The 24,401-nt window shown below is 31.8% G+C and overlaps 1 protein-coding gene across 1 annotated transcript in view; it reads left to right on the top strand.

The window, feature by feature from the left end:
* LOC114334535 (macrophage mannose receptor 1) overlaps positions 1-24,401 on the top strand; it is a 66,652-nt gene that overhangs the window by 36,495 nt on the left and 5,756 nt on the right. The window contains exons 7-8 of the mRNA XM_028284601.2: positions 6,272-6,670; positions 6,744-6,841. Of these exons, the coding sequence (XP_028140402.1) occupies positions 6,272-6,670; positions 6,744-6,841 (497 nt within the window). The remainder of the gene's footprint in view (positions 1-6,271; positions 6,671-6,743; positions 6,842-24,401) is intronic.

Below are 24,401 nucleotides of genomic sequence, written 5' to 3' on the forward strand. Positions count from 1 at the left end.
ACCGGACGCTCAAAATGGTGTAACTTTTTACTGAACAATATGTGGACCATATATAACAATTTGGTGTTGGAGGAAAACTTTTACTTTAGCTGTCTGGGTTAGGCCTTTTTTGGATCAATTATACTATACTACCTCCGTAACTTTGGAACCGTTCATTTTAGAAGGATTATGCATAGGACCTTTTTTATTGCAAATTTAATGTAGAACATTTTTGTGTAGAAGTTTGTTCATGCTAAACCGCATAGTTTTAGAAATATTGACGAAAAACTTAAAAAACTACGAATTTACCGATTTCTCCCCCCTCTCCCTCCCAAACCCGACGCTTAAAATGGTGTTACTTTTTTCTGAACATTTTGTGGACCATATAGAACAATTTGGTGTTGGAGGATAACTTTCACTTTGAATGTCTGGGTTATGCCATTATTTGGATCAATTATATCATACTACAAAGAGATAAGGATATATCTTCCCTCTACGACCCCCCCCGTCCAATGTCAGTTGATCCAATGTTCGATTGAAAAAAAAGTCCAGCGTAAACTATAAAAGTTTTAATCCATTGAACAATATTTTTGGATTTAAATAATTATACAGTATGGTGCAAATGAGTGGAATAAATTCGTTATTTCGTAAGACGACGACTTTAAACCCGAAACAGCTCGATTTTTTTTTTAAATTATGATTTTTTGGCCACCCACCTGCCTCTTGGTATTTTAAATATTCAATTTAACCGAAAAGCAAAGTTTATTTAGTATATAGCAAAGTGTATATTGATTTGTGACATAAGCATTTTTTCTGGTTTTTTTGGCAACAGTAAAATGTATTTTGCATTAAACAAATTACAGAGTGGTTCATTAATAATTGTCTATATAGTAACTGGAGAAACCTCAGCACAAAATACGAAGATTTAACCTAAAACACTTGTGGTTCCTTACTGAGTTAGAGGGTGTTTTATCTAAAAATTTAAAATTATTTTTGTTTAGCATTTTAAAACTATTCCACATATCCTTTTCATACTTGGCAGAAAGTGCGACTACTATACACCCTACTAAATTATCATAAACAAACTTTTCTAGCTACTACCAGAGGCGTACGACAGGGGATAGTGAATGATTGACCCTTCTCAAATTCTACGTCACTGGAGGAATTACTATTTTAGTACCATTTTTAGATTCTTCAATACTTTCTACGTAAATAATATACTCTTCATTGGTAATGATAAAGTCATTAGTTTTCGAGATATTTGAAGTTAAATATGAAACGGTACAGTTATTCTGATTAATTTATGATATGATTCATATGATTAAAATTTAAAAATTATTTTTCTACGAGCGTGCAAAAATGTCTACTTTCGCACACGCATTTTAGTTTAGAAATTTTCAGTTTTCCGCACGCGTGTTACTTTTCCGCACGCGTGTTAATTTAGATATGTTAATATGGCCTTAAAGTAATTATAATACATGCAATAAACTAATATTTAGATATTATTTACTAATTTATTTCAAATATATCTTATTGTGTTCCTGTTTTAATGAAATTAACGCGACAATTCGATGAAATAAAATTATTTTGACATAATATTCGAAAGTCAAATCGGTAGACAATAACAGTCGTTTTGAATCATCGTCATTGAAACCAAGATCGTCGTCATGCTAACTAATTATATTAAAAGTTTGGTTTTGACAACCTTGTCAAAGAATTAATTTGTGTATGTATTTTCATATTAATTAAATTAATTGATTAAGATTTGGTAATTTTTTAAAGACTCTTAGAAAAAATATTGTTCCTAACTCTTGCAGAAAGTCTCTTTTCCGCACTCGACTGCTTGCCGAACTCCCGCTTCGCCTCGTTCGGCAAACTGCAGTCGCGTGCGGAAAAGAATGACTTTCTGCACTTGTTAGGAAAATAACTATTGTACCCAGTACTTTAAAACTATTTGGTGTATCCTTATCATAGTTGGCAGAAAATGTAGGTACTCTACACCCTACTAAATTAAGATAAATAAAGTTTTCTAGCTACTACCAGAGGCATACGACAGGGGGTAGTTGCTGGTTGACCCTTCCCAAATTCTACGCCACTGACAAAATTGCTATTTTAGTGTAAGTTTTTGATTTTCCACTACTTTTTATGTAGATAAATGATTAGTTTTCGAGATATTTGAAATTAAAAATGAAACGACATTATACATTAATCAAAATAACCGTGTCGTTTTATTTTTAACTTCAAAGATCTCGAAAACTAATGACTTTATCGTTACGAGTGAAGAGTATATTATTTTCATAGAAAGTATTGGAGAATCCAAAAATTGAACTAAAATAGCAATTCCGTCAGTGGCGTAGAATTTGGAAAGGGTCAACCATTCACTTTCTCCCGTCGTACGTCTGTGATAATAGCCAGAAACGTTTGTTTAATATAAGTTACATCGAATAGTTTTAAAATGCTGAGCAAAAATAGTTTTTAAATTTTAGATAAAACACCCTGTAACTCAGTAAGGAACCACATTTTATTTAAGTGTTGCTCGACTCGACTCGACTGCTTGCCGAACTCCCACTTCGCGTCGCTCGGCAAACTGCAGTCGCTTGCGGAAAATAATGACTTTCTGCACTTGTTAGGAAAATCACTATTTCCAACCATTTGCAAAAAAGTTATGAAACAGCAAAATAAACATAGGATTACTACGTTGTTTATATATTTTTTAATTATTTTAAAGCGTAAAAGTGAGTTTAAAGTACAAGCTAATTATTTACAAAAAATATCGATCATTAGTTTAATAGTTATATTTTAATTAAAGATTATAAATATATTTTTTTGTAATTTACACGCGCGAAAGTAGACTAATACAGTACTGTAGCTAAAATTTTCACTCGAAGCGACGACCGCCACGCGAAGTACAGTTAATTAATAAAATTATATTAGGTTTGTTCTAGCAAACAGTCAAACTAGTCAGAAACCGTCAGCAAACAGTTGGTCAGTGAGAGAACATAATACAGTCACCAGTGCTATCCCCTCTACTCGCGCTGGTCGACTATTGGCTGATGGTTTCAAACCGTTTGAAACTGTTGCTAGAACAAACCTATTATTATGTACACTGCGTGTCATTCGCTCTGAGTGAACATTTTAGCTCCGGCTCTGTATCAAGCCTACTTTCGCGCTAAAAATTACAAAAAAAATATTTTTAATCTTTGATTAAAATATAACCATTAAACTAATATTTGATATTCTTTGTGAGTAATTAGATTGTACCACAGACTCACTTTTAAGCTTTGAAACAATTAAAACAAATTATAAACAACGGAGCAATCGTATACTATTTATTTTGCTGTTTCATAACTTTTTTGCAAATTGTTGGAAAAAAGTTTTAAAGCATTCATTTTCAAGACCTTTGAAATACGTATTTGAAGTATTTTTTAAAATTAGAATATAATAAAGAATTTCTGAGAAATGTTAATTTGTTTATAAATATATTTTTTAAACATTTAAAGATTATGCAAAAAAATTATATTTTGTCGACAAAATATTAAAAAGGCATCTCATCTTTATAATCTTTCTAAATTTGATCAATGTCTTATGATTATTTTGGTTGTTATTGCGACTGTAAATTGTTAATTAACAATTGAATTGTTGCTAAAATATTTGTTTAATTTTCATCGGCTTCTGCAATTATAATCTACACCAAGAAACTTTTATTTCACCAAGTTATTTAATTATTGATAAATAATTACTTGCCCAAAAAATTAATTTGAAAATTCGAGATTTTTTTGGGAAAACCCACATTTTCCCAGGAAAATTTTAGTCTGAGCAAATCGGGAAAACATGCCTCTATGTAGAATTAAATTGCGGTGAATTTTTATTTTAGTGTTTTTGGTGTAAAGTTAAAATCTTCGGAGTTATAGAGCAATAATAAAAAAACACGATTTTGGGGCGCCATTTTGTTTATAAAAAGTAGCACACTATCTGCGGACTTGGCATACCTATATTATTAATATATAGGATCATAGTATTCGATTCCAGCAATAAAATTGCTGGTAAATAACCTTTCATTGTACTTTGCTAATTAGACCAGAGTATTATAACTATTTTTTTTTTCAAAATTTATAGAATATCCAAAAAAACGAAAAATATATATTTTGTCAATAAAATATTAAATAAGCAAAAATGAATAACCACTTTCAATTTCGTTGCAAAACGAAAATACAGCCGAACCATATTCCAGTCCAATCAGAGAGTGCTGCAAGCACCTCTACCGGTTTCGAAACTTATTAGTCTCTTATCAGGAGGCACATATGCTGCTCTCCCTGATCCAACCAAAACAAACCCCAGCGTGCAGTCCCGAATTGCAACGAACGAAATGGCATAGATGCCCTAGCGGCAACTGCTAGCAAAAGACTAAGTTTTCACTCTAATGGCATACAACATATCCCACCAGAATGAAAACAATGGGAACCTTCTCTGGTTACACCTCCGAGGCTTCTACAATTTGCAAGCCATACGGATGCTGAGACTAAGGAAGATGAGGGAATTCTACAATTTACAATTCACGTCACATCTGCTCAGCGCGGTAAAGTTCCAACGAGACTGGTTCCCTTCATACTCCACACAGAGTAAATGTAAATCAAAAATGAATAACCACTTTCAATTTCGTTGCAAAACGAAAATACAGCCGAACCATATTCCAGTCCAATCAGAGAGTGCTGCAAGCACCTCTACCGGTTTCGAAACTTATTAGTCTCTCATCAGGAGGCACATATGCTGCTCTCCCTGATCCAACCAAAACAAACCCCAGCGTGCAGTCCCGAATTGCAACGAACGAAATGGCATAGATGCCCTAGCGGCAACTGCTAGCAAAAGACTAAGTTTTCACTCTAATGGCATACAACATATCCCACCAGAATGAAAACAATGGGAACCTTCTCTGGTTACACCTCCGAGGCTTCTACAATTTGCAAGCCATACGGATGCTGAGACTAAGGAAGATGAGGGAATTCTACAATTTACAATTCACGTCACATCTGCTCAGCGCGGTAAAGTTCCAACGAGACTGGTTCCCTTCATACTCCACACAGAGTAAATGTAAATCAAAAATGAATAACCACTTTCAATTTCGTTGCAAAACCTTGTAGAAGCCTCGGAGGTGTAGCCAGAGAAGGTTCCCATTGTTTTCATTCTGGTGGGATATGTTGTATGCCATTAGAGTGAAAACTTAGTCTTTTGCTAGCAGTTGCCGCTAGGGCATCTATGCCATTTAGTTCGTTGCAATTCGGGACTGCACGCTGGGGTTTGTTTTGGTTGGATCAGGGAGAGCAGCATATGTGCCTCCTGATGAGAGACTAATAAGTTTCGAAACCGGTAGAGGTGCTTGCAGCACTCTCTGATTGGACTGGAATATGGTTCGGCTGTATTTTCGTTTTGCAACGAAATTGAAAGTGGTTATTCATTTTTGATTTACATTTACTCTGTGTGGAGTATGAAGGGAACCAGTCTCGTTGGAACTTTACCGCGCTGAGCAGATGTGACGTGAATTGTAAATTGTAGAATTCCCTCATCTTCCTTAGTCTCAGCATCCGTATGGCTTGCAAATTGTAGAAGCCTCGGAGGTGTAACCAGAGAAGGTTCCCATTGTTTTCATTCTGGTGGGATATGTTGTATGCCATTAGAGTGAAAACTTAGTCTTTTTATTAAATAAGCATCTCATCTTTATAATCGTTATAAGTTTGATCAATGTATCATGATTATTTTGGTTATTATTGCGATCGTAAATTGTTAATTAACAATTGAATTGTTGCTAAAATATTCGTTTAATTTTCACCTGCTTCTGGAATTACAATCTATACCGAGAAAACTTTTATGTCACTAAGTTATTTAATTATTCATAAATAATTACTTACCTAAAACTTTATTTGAAAATTAGAAATTTTGTTGGGAAAACCCGCATTTTCCGAGGAAAATTTTCGTCGGAGCAAATCATGAAAAACATACCTCTATGCAGAATTTAATTGCGGTGAATTTTTATATGGGTGTTTTGGTTATAAAGTTAAAATCTTCGGAGTTATAGAGCAATAATTGAAAAAAAAACACGATTTGTCGGCGCCATTTTGTTTATAAAAAAGTAGCACACTATCTGCGGACTTTGCATATCTATATTATTAATATATAGGATCTTATAATTCGATTCCAGTAATAAAATCGCTGGTAAATAACTTTTCCATGCATTTTGCTAATTAGCCCAGAGTAATGATCTTAATATATCTGCTGTAATAAACTTATTTCTTTTAAGATTCTGGCAACAGCTGGTGGTCTTCTGGGTCAAGATTACTCGATGGAAAAAACTGGGTATGGTTTACGAAAGGGACACCAATAGAATACACTAACTGGGGTTTAAATCAACCAGACACCAACGACGAGATGTGCTTGAAATTAGTGCATAGTAATGATAATGGAATAAAGTGGGCAGATGAATATTGTACTGCTGCCAATCGAATAATATGTGAAAGTAATGACGCCGATGATATTGATTATGATAGAGATTTTCCTGGTTTTGGATATCCCAATTCTCCATATCCATATGGTAGAAATCCTCCTAATGGTAGATATCCCAATTCTAGATATCCAGTCGGTAAACCTGCACTGAATAACAGGGGAGGACTTACACAACTACCTGTACCTACAAGAAGTGGTAAGATAAACTACAATAGTATAAACTACTTGTTTATTAGCTAACACGATTATATACTTGTGTATTTTTTTAGATGAGGAATGGGAGGAGTTGTTACAAGACCCAGATCGTACACCATTTGTTTCTAGATATCATGGAGGAAAAAGATATCACGTTGAAACCCTAATTCCAGTAAGTATCAGGATATTTGTATCATTTTGTTGATATTATCTCAGCTCTACCTGCGTTGGGTGTGGGGAGGGGGAACTGACTAGCTTAACACACGATATAACCAGCCAGAAAACTCCCCGTTCACTTCGAAATCAGACTACTGACTCGTAACTTAATACCAAAATATCTTGGAGTGACTCTTGACAGAATTGTGTGTTTTAAAGAACACCTGCAAAGAACGGCAGCAAAACTGAAAACACGAAATAATATAATTCAAAAGCTATGTGGCACCATATGGGGGGTCCTTAGCCTCCGTACTCAGATCATCTGCTCTCGGACTTTTATACTCGGCAGTTGAATATGCTTCCCCGGTACGGCTCAATAGCAAACACATGAAGATTATTGATACCCAATTAAACCAGACAATGCAAATAATTTCAGGTACAATTAGACCAACACCGAATTATTTACTGCCCATTCTGAGTCAAATTCCACCGCCGAAACTACGAAGAAGTCATTCTCTTCTCAGAGACAATTAGTCCAGGGTAATAAGGTTTTTTTTCTATGATACTCGAGCAGCCAGGGTCCTGAAGCGTTTTTTCGACAGGTAATACCTATAAGAGCAAATTGTAACTATTTCCTGTTTAGGTTCTGGCGGCTATTTTTATTTATAAACAATTAAGTGTCAAAAATGGCATTTTTCCCTTTTTTTCAAATCAATGCAAAACAGTGAAACTTATGGTTTTTTTAGTACAAATATCTTTGAGATTATGGAAAAAGCTTTAAAATGACGTATTGCAAAGTTTGATATACTCATTTAGTGTTAATATAATTGCGAAAAAAGGTCGGAATTGCAAAAAAATTAATTTTGCAATATTTATTGTAAAAAATAGTGAATAGCTTTGAAATTTTTGTCATATAAGGGTTCTTTAGTGCCGTATATGTGATAAAAATTTCAAAGCGATTTATTCAATTCTTTAAATTTTATTCAAATTATTTATCCCAGAGAGCATTTTTTTGCAATAACATAAGTCAGAATAAAATGACGTTAGAACCATTCCACAGGTGTCAAATGAAAGAGCATGAGTTATATTTTCAAATTGGTTTAAAAAAGCGAATAAAAAATGAATTTATTAGTAAAAAATAATTATGCAAAAGTAGCGTAAATCTTTCCTTATAAACTTTTTATTTTGTTATATAAGAAATTATATATATTTATTACAATTTTTTATCAATTATGATATAAATAACATTACTTGATAGTTGTGTACTTAAAACAGGGTAAAAAGTTAGTTTTTTGGAAAAAGTTATTCAAAAAGTTCATAAGGAAAGATTTACGATATTTTTGTATAATTATTATTTATTACTAATATGTGGAATGGTTCTAACGTCATTTTTTTCTGACTTATGTTATTGTAAAAAATATGCTCTCTGAGATAAACAATTTGAATAAAATTTAAACAATTGAATGAATCGCTTTGAAATTTTTATCACATATTAAACACGAAAGAACCCTCATTTGACAACAATTTCAAACCTGTACACTAATTTTTACAACAGTTATTGTGAAAATAATTTTTTTTGCAATTCCGAATTTTTTCGCAATTATATTAACAATAAATGAGTATATCATACTTTGTAGTATGTAATTTTAAAGCTTTTTCCGTAATCTCTAAGATATTCGTACTAAAAAAATCATAAGTTTCACTGTTTTCCATTGATTTGAAAATAAAAGGAAACATGCCACTTTTTGACAGTTAATTGTTTATAAATAAAAATGGCCGCCAGATCCTATGCAGGAAATAGTTACAATTTGTTCCTATAGGTATTACTTGTCGAAAAAACGCTTCAGTACCCTGGCTGCTGAAGTGTCACGAACAGGGTATATTTTTGTCTTATTACCCTGGCCTAAATGGAAAAATTCAGGCTAATCATCAACTACCCATCCATCCTTGATAAGCTTGATATCGAAACGAACAGACTGCGCTCCTGATATTCTCCATTGTTAATAGCCACCTCCTTACATCAGGAACATTTCGACCTCATCAACATTTGGAGAAAACAATGGGAGAACGACTCACCATAGGAAGAACACCGAATGGCCTGTATCGATCAGAAACCACCAGGCTTTGAACTGCCCCGCAATACATGGACAACGCTAAACAGAATAAGAACAAGCAGCGGCAGATGTGCTGAGATAGATGGGGAAAAGCCCATACTCCTGAGTGTGACTATGGTGCGCAATGACAGACAGTTTTTGGGAAAACCGGTTTTCGGTTTTTTTAATCCAATGGGTTACAAAGTTACATTTACAATACACTTAAGTTTGCCATACTCCATTAGACTCGATATCAATATGATCAAAATTAGTATGTACTATCGAAAGTCGAAAGAACATGTATTACTTTTATCACGTTTGTATATTTGTAGAATAGGTACATTTTAACTCATTTAATACTTGTATGAGTGTATCGTTTTGAAAACGTAGCGAAATTCTTGGAGATTCATATTCGTAATCAGTAATTCGATATTCATAGTCAGAGCATTATTTTTGATAATCAGAAAAAGTCATTCACCCACTTTTAATGTCAAGAGTTAAGTGTGAAAAATAGATGATGTTTGCGTCTAATTCAACCAGATCACTTCTTATGTAAATATTATGATTACAAATACCTTTTCAAGTAAATATTATAATAAAACTTAATAATTGTTTCTGGCTGATGTGAGATTGCATTGTATTTTATAAAATAAAATAAAATTTGAATTATGGTTTTGTTTGGAATAATTACTTGAAAATAATAATTATGATTGGGATCCAAAATAATACCTAACCTAATCCTAATCAACGTAAAAACCTAATAACCGGTTTTTACTTTAAAAAGAAAAAACCGGTTATAACCGGAAGAAAAAAACAACCGGTAAAACCGGTTATTGCGAAGTAAAAAAACCGGTTTGAGGTTTAAACCGGTAGGTTTTTCCCATCCCTAACTTACAGATCATATAAATAATACATACACGAGTAGAGAAACTTGTGAAGTGGTAGTGATTACGTTCATTTGAGATACTAATTAGGAGGTGATTTTCCAGATTTTGTTACAAAAAAAGGGATTAACTTTATTTTGAGCATAACTTGTTTACTTTTGATGCTAGAAATTTTTTTTATAAAACTTTTTTAATGCTAGAAAGTTGTAATACGTTTTTTCCAAAAAGTGCTTTATTTTTTGTTTATTTCACCTTAAAGTATTCCATTTGGAAACTACTAACTCTGCTTCTACTAGGTATAGAGACCTAATTTATATACACCATTTTTTTTTCAATTTTTTACAGGCTATATTTTTGCTCAGAATGTTTTTTCGATAAAATAGTTACTTTTTAAGTTATTTGCCAAAAACCGTGTAAAAGCGTGGTTATTTTGTTGAAAAATGAACCTATTCACTCGCAAATAACTCGAAAAGTATTGACTTAGTGAAAAAACTCTATAGAACAAAAGTTACTTAAAATTAGTCAATTTATTCATTTCCGGAATTACTTTGTAGGTATATTTTTTCACCACCGAGAAGGGGTGAAATTCACCCCCAGGGCAAAAGCACACCTCGGCACAATATCACTTTTTTCTTTGACTTGTTAGTTATGTGTATGCCAAATTTCATGTCAATCTAAGCGGTTCTTTAAAATTTAGAGGTTTTGAAATATTTAACCGTTAGGCAAGCCGCACACCAAAGAAACATGAAACGACAAACATGAAACGTGAAACATGTTTCATAAAAATAAAACACTGCTAAACAAATCTTAAAGGCTGCCTACCAATGAAACGTTTTATTTTCGGAGAGTTTCATAAATGGCCGGACGTATATTTGTTTAGCAGTGTTTTATTTCCATGAAACCTAATTTACGTTTCATGTTTCTTTGATGTGCGACCTTAAAGAACGTACTAATAACAAAACTGTACCGCGCTAGAATGACATCTTGCAGGTGTCGGACTCGTTGATTCCCCCCTCTTTTTTGTCCGACAAAAACAATTTATTTTATTTTAACGTAAGTATAATCCTTTAATTAAAATTAAAAATTATGGTTTTGCAATAACAAAATATAACCGCGCTAGAGCTACAGGTTTAGGTGTTGTGCGTGTGGAAAAGCGTCCATCTTTTACTCTGAAAATTTCAGAAAGTGGTGGACTCGCTCAAAAGAAGCAGTTAAAACCATTTTTAAGACTTTTATAATCGTTTTTGAAAAAGAAAGGTGTACTGGGGACTATTTAGACCTGGATCCTGCGTACCAAAAAAAGTTGATTAATAGTAAGCTGAAAATTTGTTAATAGCTTAACGGTGTCTAGTCGGACAGACTTTGATGTATGGGAACACTGGAACAGGGGAAGTTTTACACTGGAACAGGTTAAAAATTTGGAAACGTCAGGCTACAAAATCGTTCCATGTATTTTGTCGGACAGAACTTTCAATTGATTTGTTACCATTTCATTAAACTCTCATGCAAAAATCAGACTAGTGTTCATCACCAACTGGGCATTTTAATAAGTGGAACACGAAGAACATATCAAATGGCAGGAATCATGTTGGTTAGTAATAGCGGTCTGATTTTAGCATGAGAGTTTAATGAAAGGGTAACAAATCAATTGGATGTTCTGTCCGACCAAATGAGACGTTTTCGTAATCCGACGTTAGAAATTTTTAAACTGTTCCCAATTAAAACTTCCCCTCTTCCAGTGTTCCCGTACATCAAAGTTTGTCCGACTAGACACCGTTAAGCTATTAACAAATTTTCAGCTTGCTATTAATCAACTTTATTTGGTACGCGGGATCCTGGTCTAATTGTCTATACTCAAAGTTCAATAAAAGAAATACCTTGTATATTTCATTTTGAAGAAATATTAATTTACATCTTATGCATAATGCTTTCGTATTGATATACCATTAATAAAAATTAGATAGGCTGGTAAGTTTTACGGTGATATTGACTATAACTGGTTTTTATTGCTTTAAGTTAGACAAACATATCAAATTAATCAATGTTTTTGTTGATATATTTATCTCAATGTATTTGAACAGTTTAAATTTCTATCTGTCACTGTCTATAGAAAAATATTGCTTATAATTGATTAGGTAATATAAAAATCAAATAAATAACAACGATTTAAAAACAGTTTCAAGATAAGCAAATTCTTTGCTACTTTTTAAAGGCTGTTTACATTATAGCATTTTTGTAATGTTATAATTATTGAAAATAAATTGTTTTTTCTACAACCGTGTTAAAAATGCAATTTTTAGCACTCCATACGAGCGTTAAAAATGCTACTTTAAGGCACCAGTGCTTTAAAATTTTTATGGCACTGCAGTTCGTATTGACCGTATAGGCAATTTTGATGTAATGTCAAAAAAATATAAAAATGGAATGTCAGTCAAGTTCAAGTAAAAGTTTTTGCAGATATTGTCCTCACATACATAGATTTCAAAGATTTAGGCGGCCAAAATTATTTTTGGGGTAATTTTGGTTCTACGTTCAATTAAATTAAAGGAAAAGTATATATTTTTTACAACAAACATATTTTATCATGTTAAAAAAAAACAGTATAGTTACAAAACACAAATGAATGAAAACTCGAATTAACAATAAAAAAATATATTAATAATCATTATCTTCCAGTTCAGACGCCTCCACTGACTCTGTGTTTGGGTCAGCAGGTAATAAAAGTTCAATCGTTTCAGATAGAAATGCTTTGCGTGAAGGTTTTTTTATTTGTCTCGAGCAACTAATGAAGGGATCTGAACTCAATAAAAGTCTATAATATATATCTAAGTTACACTCTTCCCTAGAAAACTTTCTTGCTAACCGGTATGATCGGAAATGCTTGTTCCGGGCTTCTGCAGCTTCTTCTGATAGCTGTCCTATTGGAAGTAGCGAACTTTTTATGATTTGGCTTCCATGTATCAATAGCTTGTGCATGGTTGGCGTCATTGGGTGCCAACCATACAGTTCCACGTACAATTTTGCTGTTTCGTACGCATACGTATCATATTTTTCAGCATCTATTTTGTGACCACTTGAAATAGTTTCTAAAATAACCTTGAATCTGTAAATCAGATCAAAGCTAATACCTGTAATGTCTGAAGCCAATTCTGGGTTTTCAAAAAATCTGCGGCTTGTGTTGCCATCATTGGTGTTGCCAAAGTTGGCCTTTGGCATGTCAACGAGTAGTCCGGTTTCATTCCGAAACCTCTCCTGAATTTCCGACTTCTTTTGAGCTTCTAATGCCTTTTCTTCTTCACTTTTTCTTTCCCTGTATTTTTTAACAGGTAGTTTATATGCAAGGTGTATAATACTTTCAAAAATACGAATCCGCGCGTGTAATATTTACAAACCAAATTCTAAAGCTTGAGTGTTTACAGTATTTTTCATTGACAAATCATTAAACTTCTTCGAGGTAGCTCCACAAATGTAGCACTGGGATGTTGACTTTGTGTCTGTGGCTGCGTTGCACACCTTACCGTCAATCATACTCATTTTGAGTTGGTGCCCGAACGAAAACTCTTCTTCATTTAACGTAACAACTGTATAGTTCAGTTGTTTAATAGACTCCTGCACATATTTTATTTCTTCTTTAGTTACATCCGTTGTTTCTTTCACAAATCTAAATCGAATTGGCCGGCAAAACTTTGACGAAGAAGGGGTTGGATTTTGCCATATAATTTTACTGCCGTTTTTTCCACAAACAATGCGCAAAGGTACAAAGGAACTCATAAAAATGTTTGCATCTGAATCAGTATCATTATTGAAACTTTGTTTAAATTTGGATTGTTGGGCACCGTCACAACCCCATTTGCAAATTATCATTAAAGACTTCCTCTCTTGCTCGTTAAGTCGAATTAGCACATCTTCTAGGTATTTTGATAATCGTGTTACGGTTAGATCCATTAGGCACTGTAGGTTACTCTCTGCGCAGGTAGACGTAATTTTTAGGGATTCTTTCGGCGGATAGCACTCTTGTTTAGCTTTCAAAACAAGATCATAGCAAGGGAAATGTTTTGGATTTGTTGCTCTTACTATCTCATACTGCCGTCTTGATAGATCAGCTTCAACTAACATCTTGAGTGCTTGCAGAGGCGTCAATGGAGGTAGCTCATCCTTGTCGCAAACTTTACTGTAGGCTTTTCTATATTTACTGGCCCGTGTTGGTGAGTTCGTAATATCTTTAAGCAATTTTGAGGCGGTCCTATGTCCTGTTGTCTGCAACACAGATTTAGCAGCGTGGACAATAACTTCATTACCTACGGAGGCTCTTATTTCTTCCTTTTTCCTTCGTTTACTACGCTCACTTAATTCCCCAAAAGACTTGGGTGGTCGACCTTGAGTGAAGGCTGTTTCAATGGGAATCTCGAATGTTCCCTCTAACCACGATTGGTTTTTTTTTAGGAAAACATCTAGGTGTTTATTCGATTTTGCCCACCGTTGCTTAATTTGTGATTTTATATTAGAATATCTTTGTTTGAAGACATCTTTAGCCTCTTGGTTGTGCCCATAACGCATTAGGAGAAAATTCTCATAATAGTCAAGTTTTTCATTTAATGTTGGTAAATTTTGACTTTGTAGTTGGTCAAATATATATTGACGAGTCACTACTTTAGTACCCGATGCAGTAGGTAGACCTGAAACAAATGAAAAACTAGTTTGATACAAAATAACGCAAACTCAATATTTTGAAATATTTGACATAGAGCATTTCAAAAGGGCTTAACTCAAAAAAGCGCGAATTTGCGCGGCTGTTTTTTATAGAATTACTTAGTTACATATGTCAAGTATATATTATAATAAAAATTATGACAGGGACGGACTAAGAAGTACTTTAAAACAGTTATTGAATATAAATTTATGTAAAAAAATACATTATGAACAGGGTGATGTTTGTCGTGTTCAAAATTAATGATAGATAATGTGAACTGAGTTATTGTGTTTTCAAAAACAATAGTTCTTACCTGTATTATCGTAATCCATCACAATTAAAACGAAACAATTAGCTTGAAATGAATAATGCACTTAAGAAAGTTATAAGTTTAGGAGAGCGTCGAAAACTAACACATACACACTCGTTCACTGTCGAATTCGAATGACCGCAGGCCAACTCCTGCGCTTCGGTCGTGAGTGGAGGGGATGATATATCGTAGCTGCAACTGTTGGCTCACCGGAACGGTTGATAGCTTACCGTTATTTCGACTTTTTAAAAATGACTTTTGGCCGCCTAAATGGCTAAAATCTATGTATGAGCGTTAAAAATGCTACTTTAAGGCACCAGTGCTTTAAAATTTTTATGGCACTGCAGTTCGTATTGACCGTATAGGCAATTTTGACGTAATGTCAAAAAAATATAAAAATGGAATGTCAGTCAAGTTCAAGTAAAAGTTTTTGTAGATATTGTCCTGTAATTACGTTTGTAGAAAAAATATTGTATGTTATGCGTGTTAAAAAGTACATTTTTAAGGCACTCATGTGAATTGCAGAATTAGCTTCGCTCATTCTGCAAACTTTCACATGCGTGCCTTAAACGTGTACTTTCAACACTTATACAGGGTGTTCCATTGGGAAACGGAAATACTTTCGGAAGGTAAAATATAGCAAAACCTCTAAATTTTAAAGAACTGCTTGGATTGACATGAAATTTGGCATACACATAGCTAATAAGTCAAAGAAAAAAAAGTGATATTGTGCCGATGTGTGCTTTTGCCATAGGGGTGAGTTTCACCCCCTTTTTGGGGTGAAAAATATATGTTCGAAATAAGTCCGGAAATGGATAAAATGCCTAATTCTAAGCAACTTTTGTTCTATAAAGCTTTTTCAATAAGTTAATACTTTTAGAGTTATTTGCGAGTGAATATGTTAATTTTTCTACAAAATACCTACGTTTTCAAACGGTTTTTCGCAAATAACTCGAAAAGTAAGTATTTGATAAAAAAAATTCTTATCAAAAATATAGCACGTAAAAAAGTGAAATACTTGGTGTATATGTTAGGTCACTGTATCTAATAGAAGCAGAGTTATAGCTAATGAAATATAGGTTCATATTCGTCAAATTCCAAATCGTATATTTTAACGTGCCATAACCAAAAAACGAAGCACTTTTTTGGGGAAAACTCGTTTTAACTTTTTAAAAGTGTTTAAAAAATGCTTATTTTTGTTTAAAAAAAAATTAGCATAAAAAGTAAACAAATTACCCTCAAAATAAAGTTGCTCCCTTTTTTTGGTAAGAAATCGGGAGAATCACCCCCTAATTAGCATTTAAAATGAACTTAATTGTTATTACTTCACAAGTTTTTACTCATGTATGTATTGATCATACGATCTGTAAGTTTCATCGGTTTAAAGTCCTTATTTTTGAAAGAGCTGTAGTTAAAAGGGCTTGAACGAGTCACTTATCACGAGTGTATGCAAATTTAGAAACACCGAATCTTAACCAATTTTTGTATTACAGAAAAACGAAAAAATACAAAATATTCAGAAAAGCAAAGCCGACTTTTTTTATTGTTTAAGACTTTTGGTATCTGTAACAATTTTTAAGTTGTTTTGAAAAAAAGCATTTTTTTCAAAATTAAAATTTTTAAAATTTTACTTTAAAACCATTTTTTTTTTCAAAAATAAGCACTTTGAATCGATGAAACTTACAGATCATATAAACACAACATAAGTAAAGTAACTTGTGAAACGGTAACGATTAATTTCATTTAAGTTGCTAATTGAGGGGTGATCTTCCTGATTTTTTTGCCAAAACAAAAGGGACCAACTTTATTTTGTGCGTAACTTGCTTACATTTTTTTTATAAAAACAGAAATAAAGATTTTTTTAAACACTGTAAAAAAGTTGTAATGTGTTTTCCCCAAGAATGCTTCATTATTTGGATATTTCACATTGAATTATTCTATTTGGAATTTTTCGAATATGAACCTATTTTTCATTAACTATAACTCTGCTTTTGCTAGGTATAGGGACCTAATAGTTTTACTAATAAATAATAGGCTATAGTTTTACTAAGAATATTTTTTCCGAAGAAATGCTTACGCTTTGAGTTATTTGCGAAAAACCGTCTAAAAACCTGGTTATTTTATTGAAAAATGAACATATTTACTTGCAAATAACTCGAAAAGTATTGATTTGGTGAAAGAACTCTATAGAACAGAAGTTGCTTAAAATTAGTCAGTTTATCCATTTCGGGACTTATCTTGAACATATATTTTTTCACCCCCGAGATGGGGTGAAACTCACCCCCAGGGCAAAAGCACACATCGGCACCATATCACTTTTTTTTCTATGACATGTTAGCTATGCGTATGCCAAATTTCATGTCAATCCAAGGGGTTCTTTAAAATGTACAGCAAAAACCGTGAAAGAATGGACTATAACTATTATGAACGTTTTTTATTCTGATCCTATTAGTCCAGAGAAATAAGGTTTTTCTCGTGACACATCCCCCTCCAGGCCGAAACCAAATTTTTTGAGTAGTATGGACATCTGTATTATTAACCTATATGTTTCCTGCAGCCGATTTTGATGATATACATAGTTATAAACAAATGAAGATCGAAAAACGGTAAAGTATCGCTTTTTTCGTCTATTACCAAAAAGTTAAGCACTTTAAACAAATTTGAGAGTAAGAAACTCATAAATCGTATAAAAAACTTCAATATGGCATTCGCTGAATATGTCCAACCTTATTGGTTGCTTAGAAAATTGCAAAATAAATCATAAATATTGAGTTTTTATAAATATTCGTAGCTTAGGTAAAAATTAACTTAGAATCTTCTTATTATGCGGAATGCCGAGACTTCTTGTACTTAAATTATATTTTAAATTTCAAAGCAATTGGTCAAATAGTTTAAAAGTTATTTAATTTATTTTTCCCAAATTCATTTTTTTTTGCAACACTATAAGTCAGAAAATTATGAGGTTACAATAATACTTCGGATAGTTTATGAAAGAAGAACATTTATACTATTACCTTAATTAAAAATAAATGACAAAAAATAATTTTAAACAGTGCAAAATTATTTTGCAAAAACATGTCCATTTTTTGCTTACTTATAAACAATTAGAATAACTTTTTAACCGTTACCCGTAGAAAAATTATTTTTTCATATTTAGAAAGACTGAATTTTTATACACATTTAGAAAGAAAAACAACTGTTCTAGGACATTTAGGGACAAAGTTAGCCCCCCCATTTTTTTAATTCACATGTTATTGCAAAATTATTTTGCAATATCTATAATTACTTTTTGTCATTTTTTTTTAAATTAAATTAATACTGTAAATTTTCTTCTTTCATAAACTATCCAAAATATTACTGTAACTTCATCATTTTCTGACTTACAGTGTTGCAAAAAAAATTAATTTTGGAAAAACAAATTAAATAACTTTTAAACTATTTGACCAATTGCTTTGGAATTTAGGGTGTAATTTAAGCACCATTAGTCTCAGCATTCCATGTAATAAGAAGGTTCTAAGTTAATTTTTATATAAGTTATGAATATTTATAAAAACTCAAAATTTATGATTTATTTGGCAATTTTCTAAGTAACCAATAAGGATAGACATATTCAGCGAACGCCATATTGAAGTTTTTTATACGGTTTATGAGTTTATTACTCTCAAATTTGTTTAAAATGCCCAATTTTTTAGTAAGAGACGAAGAAAGCGAAAATTTACCGTTTTTTGATCTTCATTTGTTTATAACTATGTATATCATCAAAATCGGCTGCAGGAAACATATAGGTTATTATTATAGATGCCCATACTAATAAAAAAAATTTGGTTTCAGCCTGGAGGGGGATGTGTCACCAACACGATATTTTTTTTCCTTATTTCTCTGAACTATATATACCAGGGAAGTAACGATTTAGCTATCTAACAACTGCTTCGATAAATTTGGTGATAACAATATGTAATAATAGTCTCCCGTTAAGGCTATGGGTACATAATTCGCAAATAATTTACGGCTATCCCTACCTTTTCTGTCTTTACATGGCAAATTACGTGTAGTAAAATTCACACTGGTATTCTACTTGACAATGGCATAACTAGCTTAAAGAGATGGCTTTTGAATGTTTTTGGATAACTGTTATTTTTTGTATAATTGCAAATTATTAATTCAGTTAATAAATGTGATAATAATTTTTTCACTAGCTTGTATTCAGTGATTGTAATAATATGTACCTACAGCAAAAACTAATACTCAATCGAGAAAAGAGCAAAAGTGTTAAAGTGATTTTTTAATAATATATTGTTACTATGGAACGCTTACAATTTTGAACATCTTTAAAAACAAAATACTTGGATCACAGAATATATCTTAATGTATTATCTGCATCTATCTTCCATAAATAATACACAATAAATAACTTTTTATTAAGTTCACCTCTTAAATCAATTATTTATCAAATACACTGTAATATCAATATTGTTTAATCAACAACTAAAAATATTCCCGATTGATGTCAAATAATGATTTAAAATTGTCACTGATTGTCAGTGTCTGACTGACAATATTCTATTCGACTAAGTGCGTTGTATGACAAAGATAGATTTGGAAAATATTACCACGGACATGTGTTCATTTTTTTCGAATCCTGAAAAAACCAATAAACATTTTTGAAAAATCTAAACGCAGAATGAAGGACTAAATTATTGCCGAGGGCCGAAAGTCCCTTAGAATAAATAAAAAGTTTATTTTGAATGAGATATTTGAAATTAAAAATAACACTAAATTTTCTCATAGTTTTTCACCCCTGTAACTTATTAAAATAAATAATATAGAAGTTCTCAGGGACTTTCGGCCCTCGCTAATAACGTAATATTTCATTCTGCGTTTAAATTTTTTAAAAATACTTATTAGTTTTCTCAGCATTCGAAAAAAATTAATCCCCATTTGAATAGCATTGCAGCCGAAAAAACGTACCGATCCTCTTAACAATATGTAAATAACAAAATATGCGAAAGATTAAACGTCATTTTTTACTTATGGTAGGGGAGCAAAGTATGCTAAATGTGCAGCCACTCGAGCGTTATGGTGACCTATTGGATTGTGATTATTAGGTCCAAAAACCAAAAAAAAGTTAATAGTCTGGGCTGATTACCGGAGAATAGGCCATTTTTGGGAAAAGTTATTTACCAGCAATTTTATTGCTGGAATCGAATTATAAGATCCTATATATTAATAATATAGGTATGCAAAGTCCTCAGATAGTGTGCTACTTTTTTTATAAACAAAATGGCGCACGAAAATCGTGTTTTTTTCAATTATTGCTCTATAACTCCGAAGATTTTAACTTTACAACAAAAATACTCAAATAAAAATTCACCGTGATTAAATTTTGCATAGAGACGCGTTTTTCCCGATCTGCTCCGACGAAAATTTTCCTCGGAAAATGCGGGTTTTTGCCAACAAAATCTTTAATTTTCAAATAAAGTTTAAGATAAGTAATTATCTACCAATAATTAAATAATTTGGTGACTTAAAAGCCTTTTTGGTTTAGATTATAGTTCCCGAAGCTGATGAAAATTAAACGAATATTTTAGCAACAATTCAATTGTTAATTAATAATTTGCGGTCGCAATAATAACCAAAATAATTATGATACACTGATCAAGCTTTGAAATCTTATAAAGATGAGATGTCTATTTAATATTTTGTCGACAAAATATGAATTTTTTATTTTTTTGCATAATCTTTAAATGTTAAAAAAAAATTGTTATAAACAAATTAACGTTTCTCAGAAAGTTTTTATTATATTATAATTTTAAAAAATAGCTAAAATGCGCATTTTAAATATCTTTAAAATGAATGCTTTAAAACTTTTTTGCAACCATTTGTAAAAAAGTTATGAAACAGCAAAGTTAACATACGATTACTACTGTGTTTATATATTTTTTTAATTATTTCAAAGCGTATAAGTGAGTTTAAAGTACAAGCTAATTATTTACAAAAAAATATCGATTCTCAGTTTAATGGTTATATATTAATTAAAGATTATAAATATATTTTTTTGTAATTTACACGCGCGAAAGTAGAGTAACACAGTACTGTAGCTAAAATTTTCACTCTGAGCGACGACCAGCCGCGTGATGTACACTTTTAATAAATAATGCATGCTGCGTGTCAGTCGCTTCGAGTGAACATTTTAGCTCCGACTCTGTATCAGGCCTACATTTGCGCTAAAAATTACAAAAAAAAGTATTTTTAATCTTTGATTAAAATATAACCATTGCACTAATTTTTGACATTCTTTGTGAGTAATTAGGTTGTACCAAAGACTCACTTTTAAGCTTTGAAACAATTAAAACAAATTATAAACAACGGAGATTTCGTATATTTACTTTGCTACTTCATAACTTTTTTGCAAATGGTTGGAAAATTTTTTTAAAGCATTAATTTTCAAGATCTATGAAATACGCATTTTAAGTATTTTTTTAAATTAAAATATAATAAACAATTTCTGAGAAATGTTAACTTGTTTATAACAACTTTTTTTTAAACATTTAAAGATTATGCAAAAAAATGAAAAATTTATATTTTGTCGATAAAATATTAAATAGGCATCACACCTTTATAATCTTTCTAAGTTTGATCAATGTCTCATGATTATTTTGGTTGTTATTGCGACTGTAAATTGTTAATTAACAATTGAATTGTTGCTAAAATATTCGTTTCATTTTTACCGGCTTCTGAATTTATAATCTATAACAAGAAAGCTTTTATTTTACCAAGATATATAATTATTGATAAATAATTACTGGCCCAAAAAATTTATTTGAAAATTCGAGATTTTGTTGGGAAAACCCACATTTTCCGAGGAAAATTTTCGTCGGAGCAAATCGGGAAAAACATGCCTCTATGCAGAATTAAATTGGGGTGAATTTTTATTTGAGTATTTTTGGTGTAAAGTTAAAATCTTCGGAGTTATAGAGCAATAATTGAAAAAAATACGATTTGTCGGTGCCATTTTGTTTATAAAAAAAGTAGCACACTATATGCGGCCTTTGCATACCTATATTAATAATATATAGGATCTTATAATTCGATTCCAGCAATAAAATTGCTGGTAAATAACCTTTCCTTGTACTTTACTTATTAGACCAGCGTATTATAACTATTTTTTTTTCAAAATTTAAAGATTATGCAAAAAAAAAGAAAAATTTATATTTTGTCGATAAAATATTAAATAAGCATCTCATCTTTATAATCTTTATAAGTTTGATAAATGTATCATGATTATTTTGGTTATTATTGCGATCGTAATTTGTTAATTTACAATTGAATTGTTGCTAAAATATTCGTTTAATTTTCACCGGCTTCTGGAATTACAATCTATACCAAGAAAGCTTTGATGTCACTAAGTTATTTAATTATTGATTAATAATTACTTACCTAAAACTTTATTTGAAAATTAGAGTTTTTGTTAGGAAAACCCGCATTTTCCGAGGAAAATTTTCGTCGGAGCAAATCGTGAAAGACATATCTCTATGCAGAATTTAATTGCGGTGAATTTTTATTAAGGTGTTTTATTTGTAAAGTTAAAATCTTCGGAGTTATAGAGCAATAATTGAAAAAAATACGATTTTTCGGCGCCATTTTGTTTATTAAAAAAGTAGCACACTATCTGCGGACTTTGCATACCTATATTATTAATATATAGGATCTTATAATTCAATTCCAGCAATAAAATTGCTGGTAAATAACTTTTCCATGAATTTTGCTAATTAGCCCAGAGTATAAGCAAAGTTTTACATTTTAGTGGGGACTTTCCATTTTTAATTTAATTTTACATTTCCAACAATTGTTCTTTTAGATTATAGAGCCATCTATCCATAATTCGAAAAAATGTCTCAAATAAAAGTTACTTATTTTTACGCAAGGAATCCAAATCTGTAATAAAAATTGGGGGCTCCCATTTAAGATTTTAGAGTAACCCGCAGCCCCACCTTCGTGGGGGTCGTGTTTGGTGCCATTCGATAGATTTTGCAAATATATTGAATAAGTGTATTTTTCAATTTTTCGATATGATGTTCATTTCGCGAAATATCGTGGGATTCGTGTTTGAAATTTTAAAGTTACACTCCACCCCTCTCCGTTGGAAGTCATGTTTGGTATCATTAGATAGATTTATGAAAATTATTGTGCTCTTATTTTTTAGTTTTTCGATCTGTTATTCATTTGGGACTCACCTTTGGGACACACCCATTTCCTTACTCAAATCGTCAGATTTTTAAAATATACACTCTTTTGCATGTACTTAACTTACCTTATCTTAATCTGACAATTTCGAGTTTTTCTAAGGATATATTTTTTTTCGGCCCCCCCTTAACGAACTCCCCTGCATTAAGAGCCAATATACCTATGGTAGAGGTCAGAGATACATTTTCAGATGACAAGGTTTCTCCCCATGCAATAATCTGACGCGCTCGAGTAACTGCAAAAATCCCCACTTGGGCTCCCCTACCATTATAAACAATGTATTAACAATGTAAGATCGTCAATACAGTGATGAGCGCGCTAATAACCGGCAAAATAGCGCAAAAGATAGAAAACGTATTAAGTTGTGAGATAAAAAGAAATGAAAATAGTAGATCTTGGAAATTTAGCGACATTCACACATTAGTCCTGTCGCCAGGGGGGGTACAACGGCCTCCTGTATTCAGATGGACTTACCCAAGTTTTTTTTATGTATTTTGACCTGTAGAACACGAATTTTTTGGGTAACAGTTGATCCGGATATCGATAAGATTGTTATAAACAAAGAACTTGAGGAATTACATAACAGCGTTTTCTCGCAAAACAAAACATTTTTTTGTATTTTTTGGGTCATTCTAACCAAAAACTGTTCCTACAAATTTTTTCGTAGGATGCATAGTTTTCGAGATAAACGCGGTTGAACTTTAAAAAAATCGAAAAATTTCAATTTTTGAACCCGAATAACTTTTGATTAAACAATAAAATAGCAATTCTGCTTATCGCATTTGAAAGTTCAAGTCAAATTATATCGGTTTTAATTATTTGTATTGCTAAAAATTTATTATTTTATTGTTAAAAAAAGCTATAAACACCTAGTACTTGAGTGATGTTTTCAATGATTTCTCATTTAAAATCGAACGAGTAGGTAGAAGAGGTAAAAGTGGAAGCGGGGCTATTTCTACGTAGCATGCATTAAAACGCATGTATTAGGCACGGGAAACACTATGTGTTTATAGCTTTTTTTAACAATCAAAAAATAAATTTTTAGCAATGCAAATATTCAAAACAGATATAGTTTGACTCAAACTTTTAAAGGCGGTAAGCAGAATTGCTATTTTATTTTTTATTCAAAGGTTATTCGGGTTCAAAAATTGCAATTTTTCGATTTTTTGAAAGTTCAACCGCGTTTATCTCGAAAACTATGCATCATACGAAAAAACTTGTATTAACATTTTTTGGTTAGAATGACCCAAAAAATACAAAACAATGTTTTGTTTTGCGAGAAATCGCTGTTATGTAATTCCTCAACTTCTTTGTTTATAACAATCTTATCGACATCCGGATCAACTGTTACCCAA

Source organism: Diabrotica virgifera, chromosome 7 (assembly GCF_917563875.1).
Source record: "Diabrotica virgifera virgifera chromosome 7, PGI_DIABVI_V3a".
Taxonomy (NCBI): Eukaryota; Metazoa; Arthropoda; class Insecta; order Coleoptera; family Chrysomelidae; genus Diabrotica; species Diabrotica virgifera.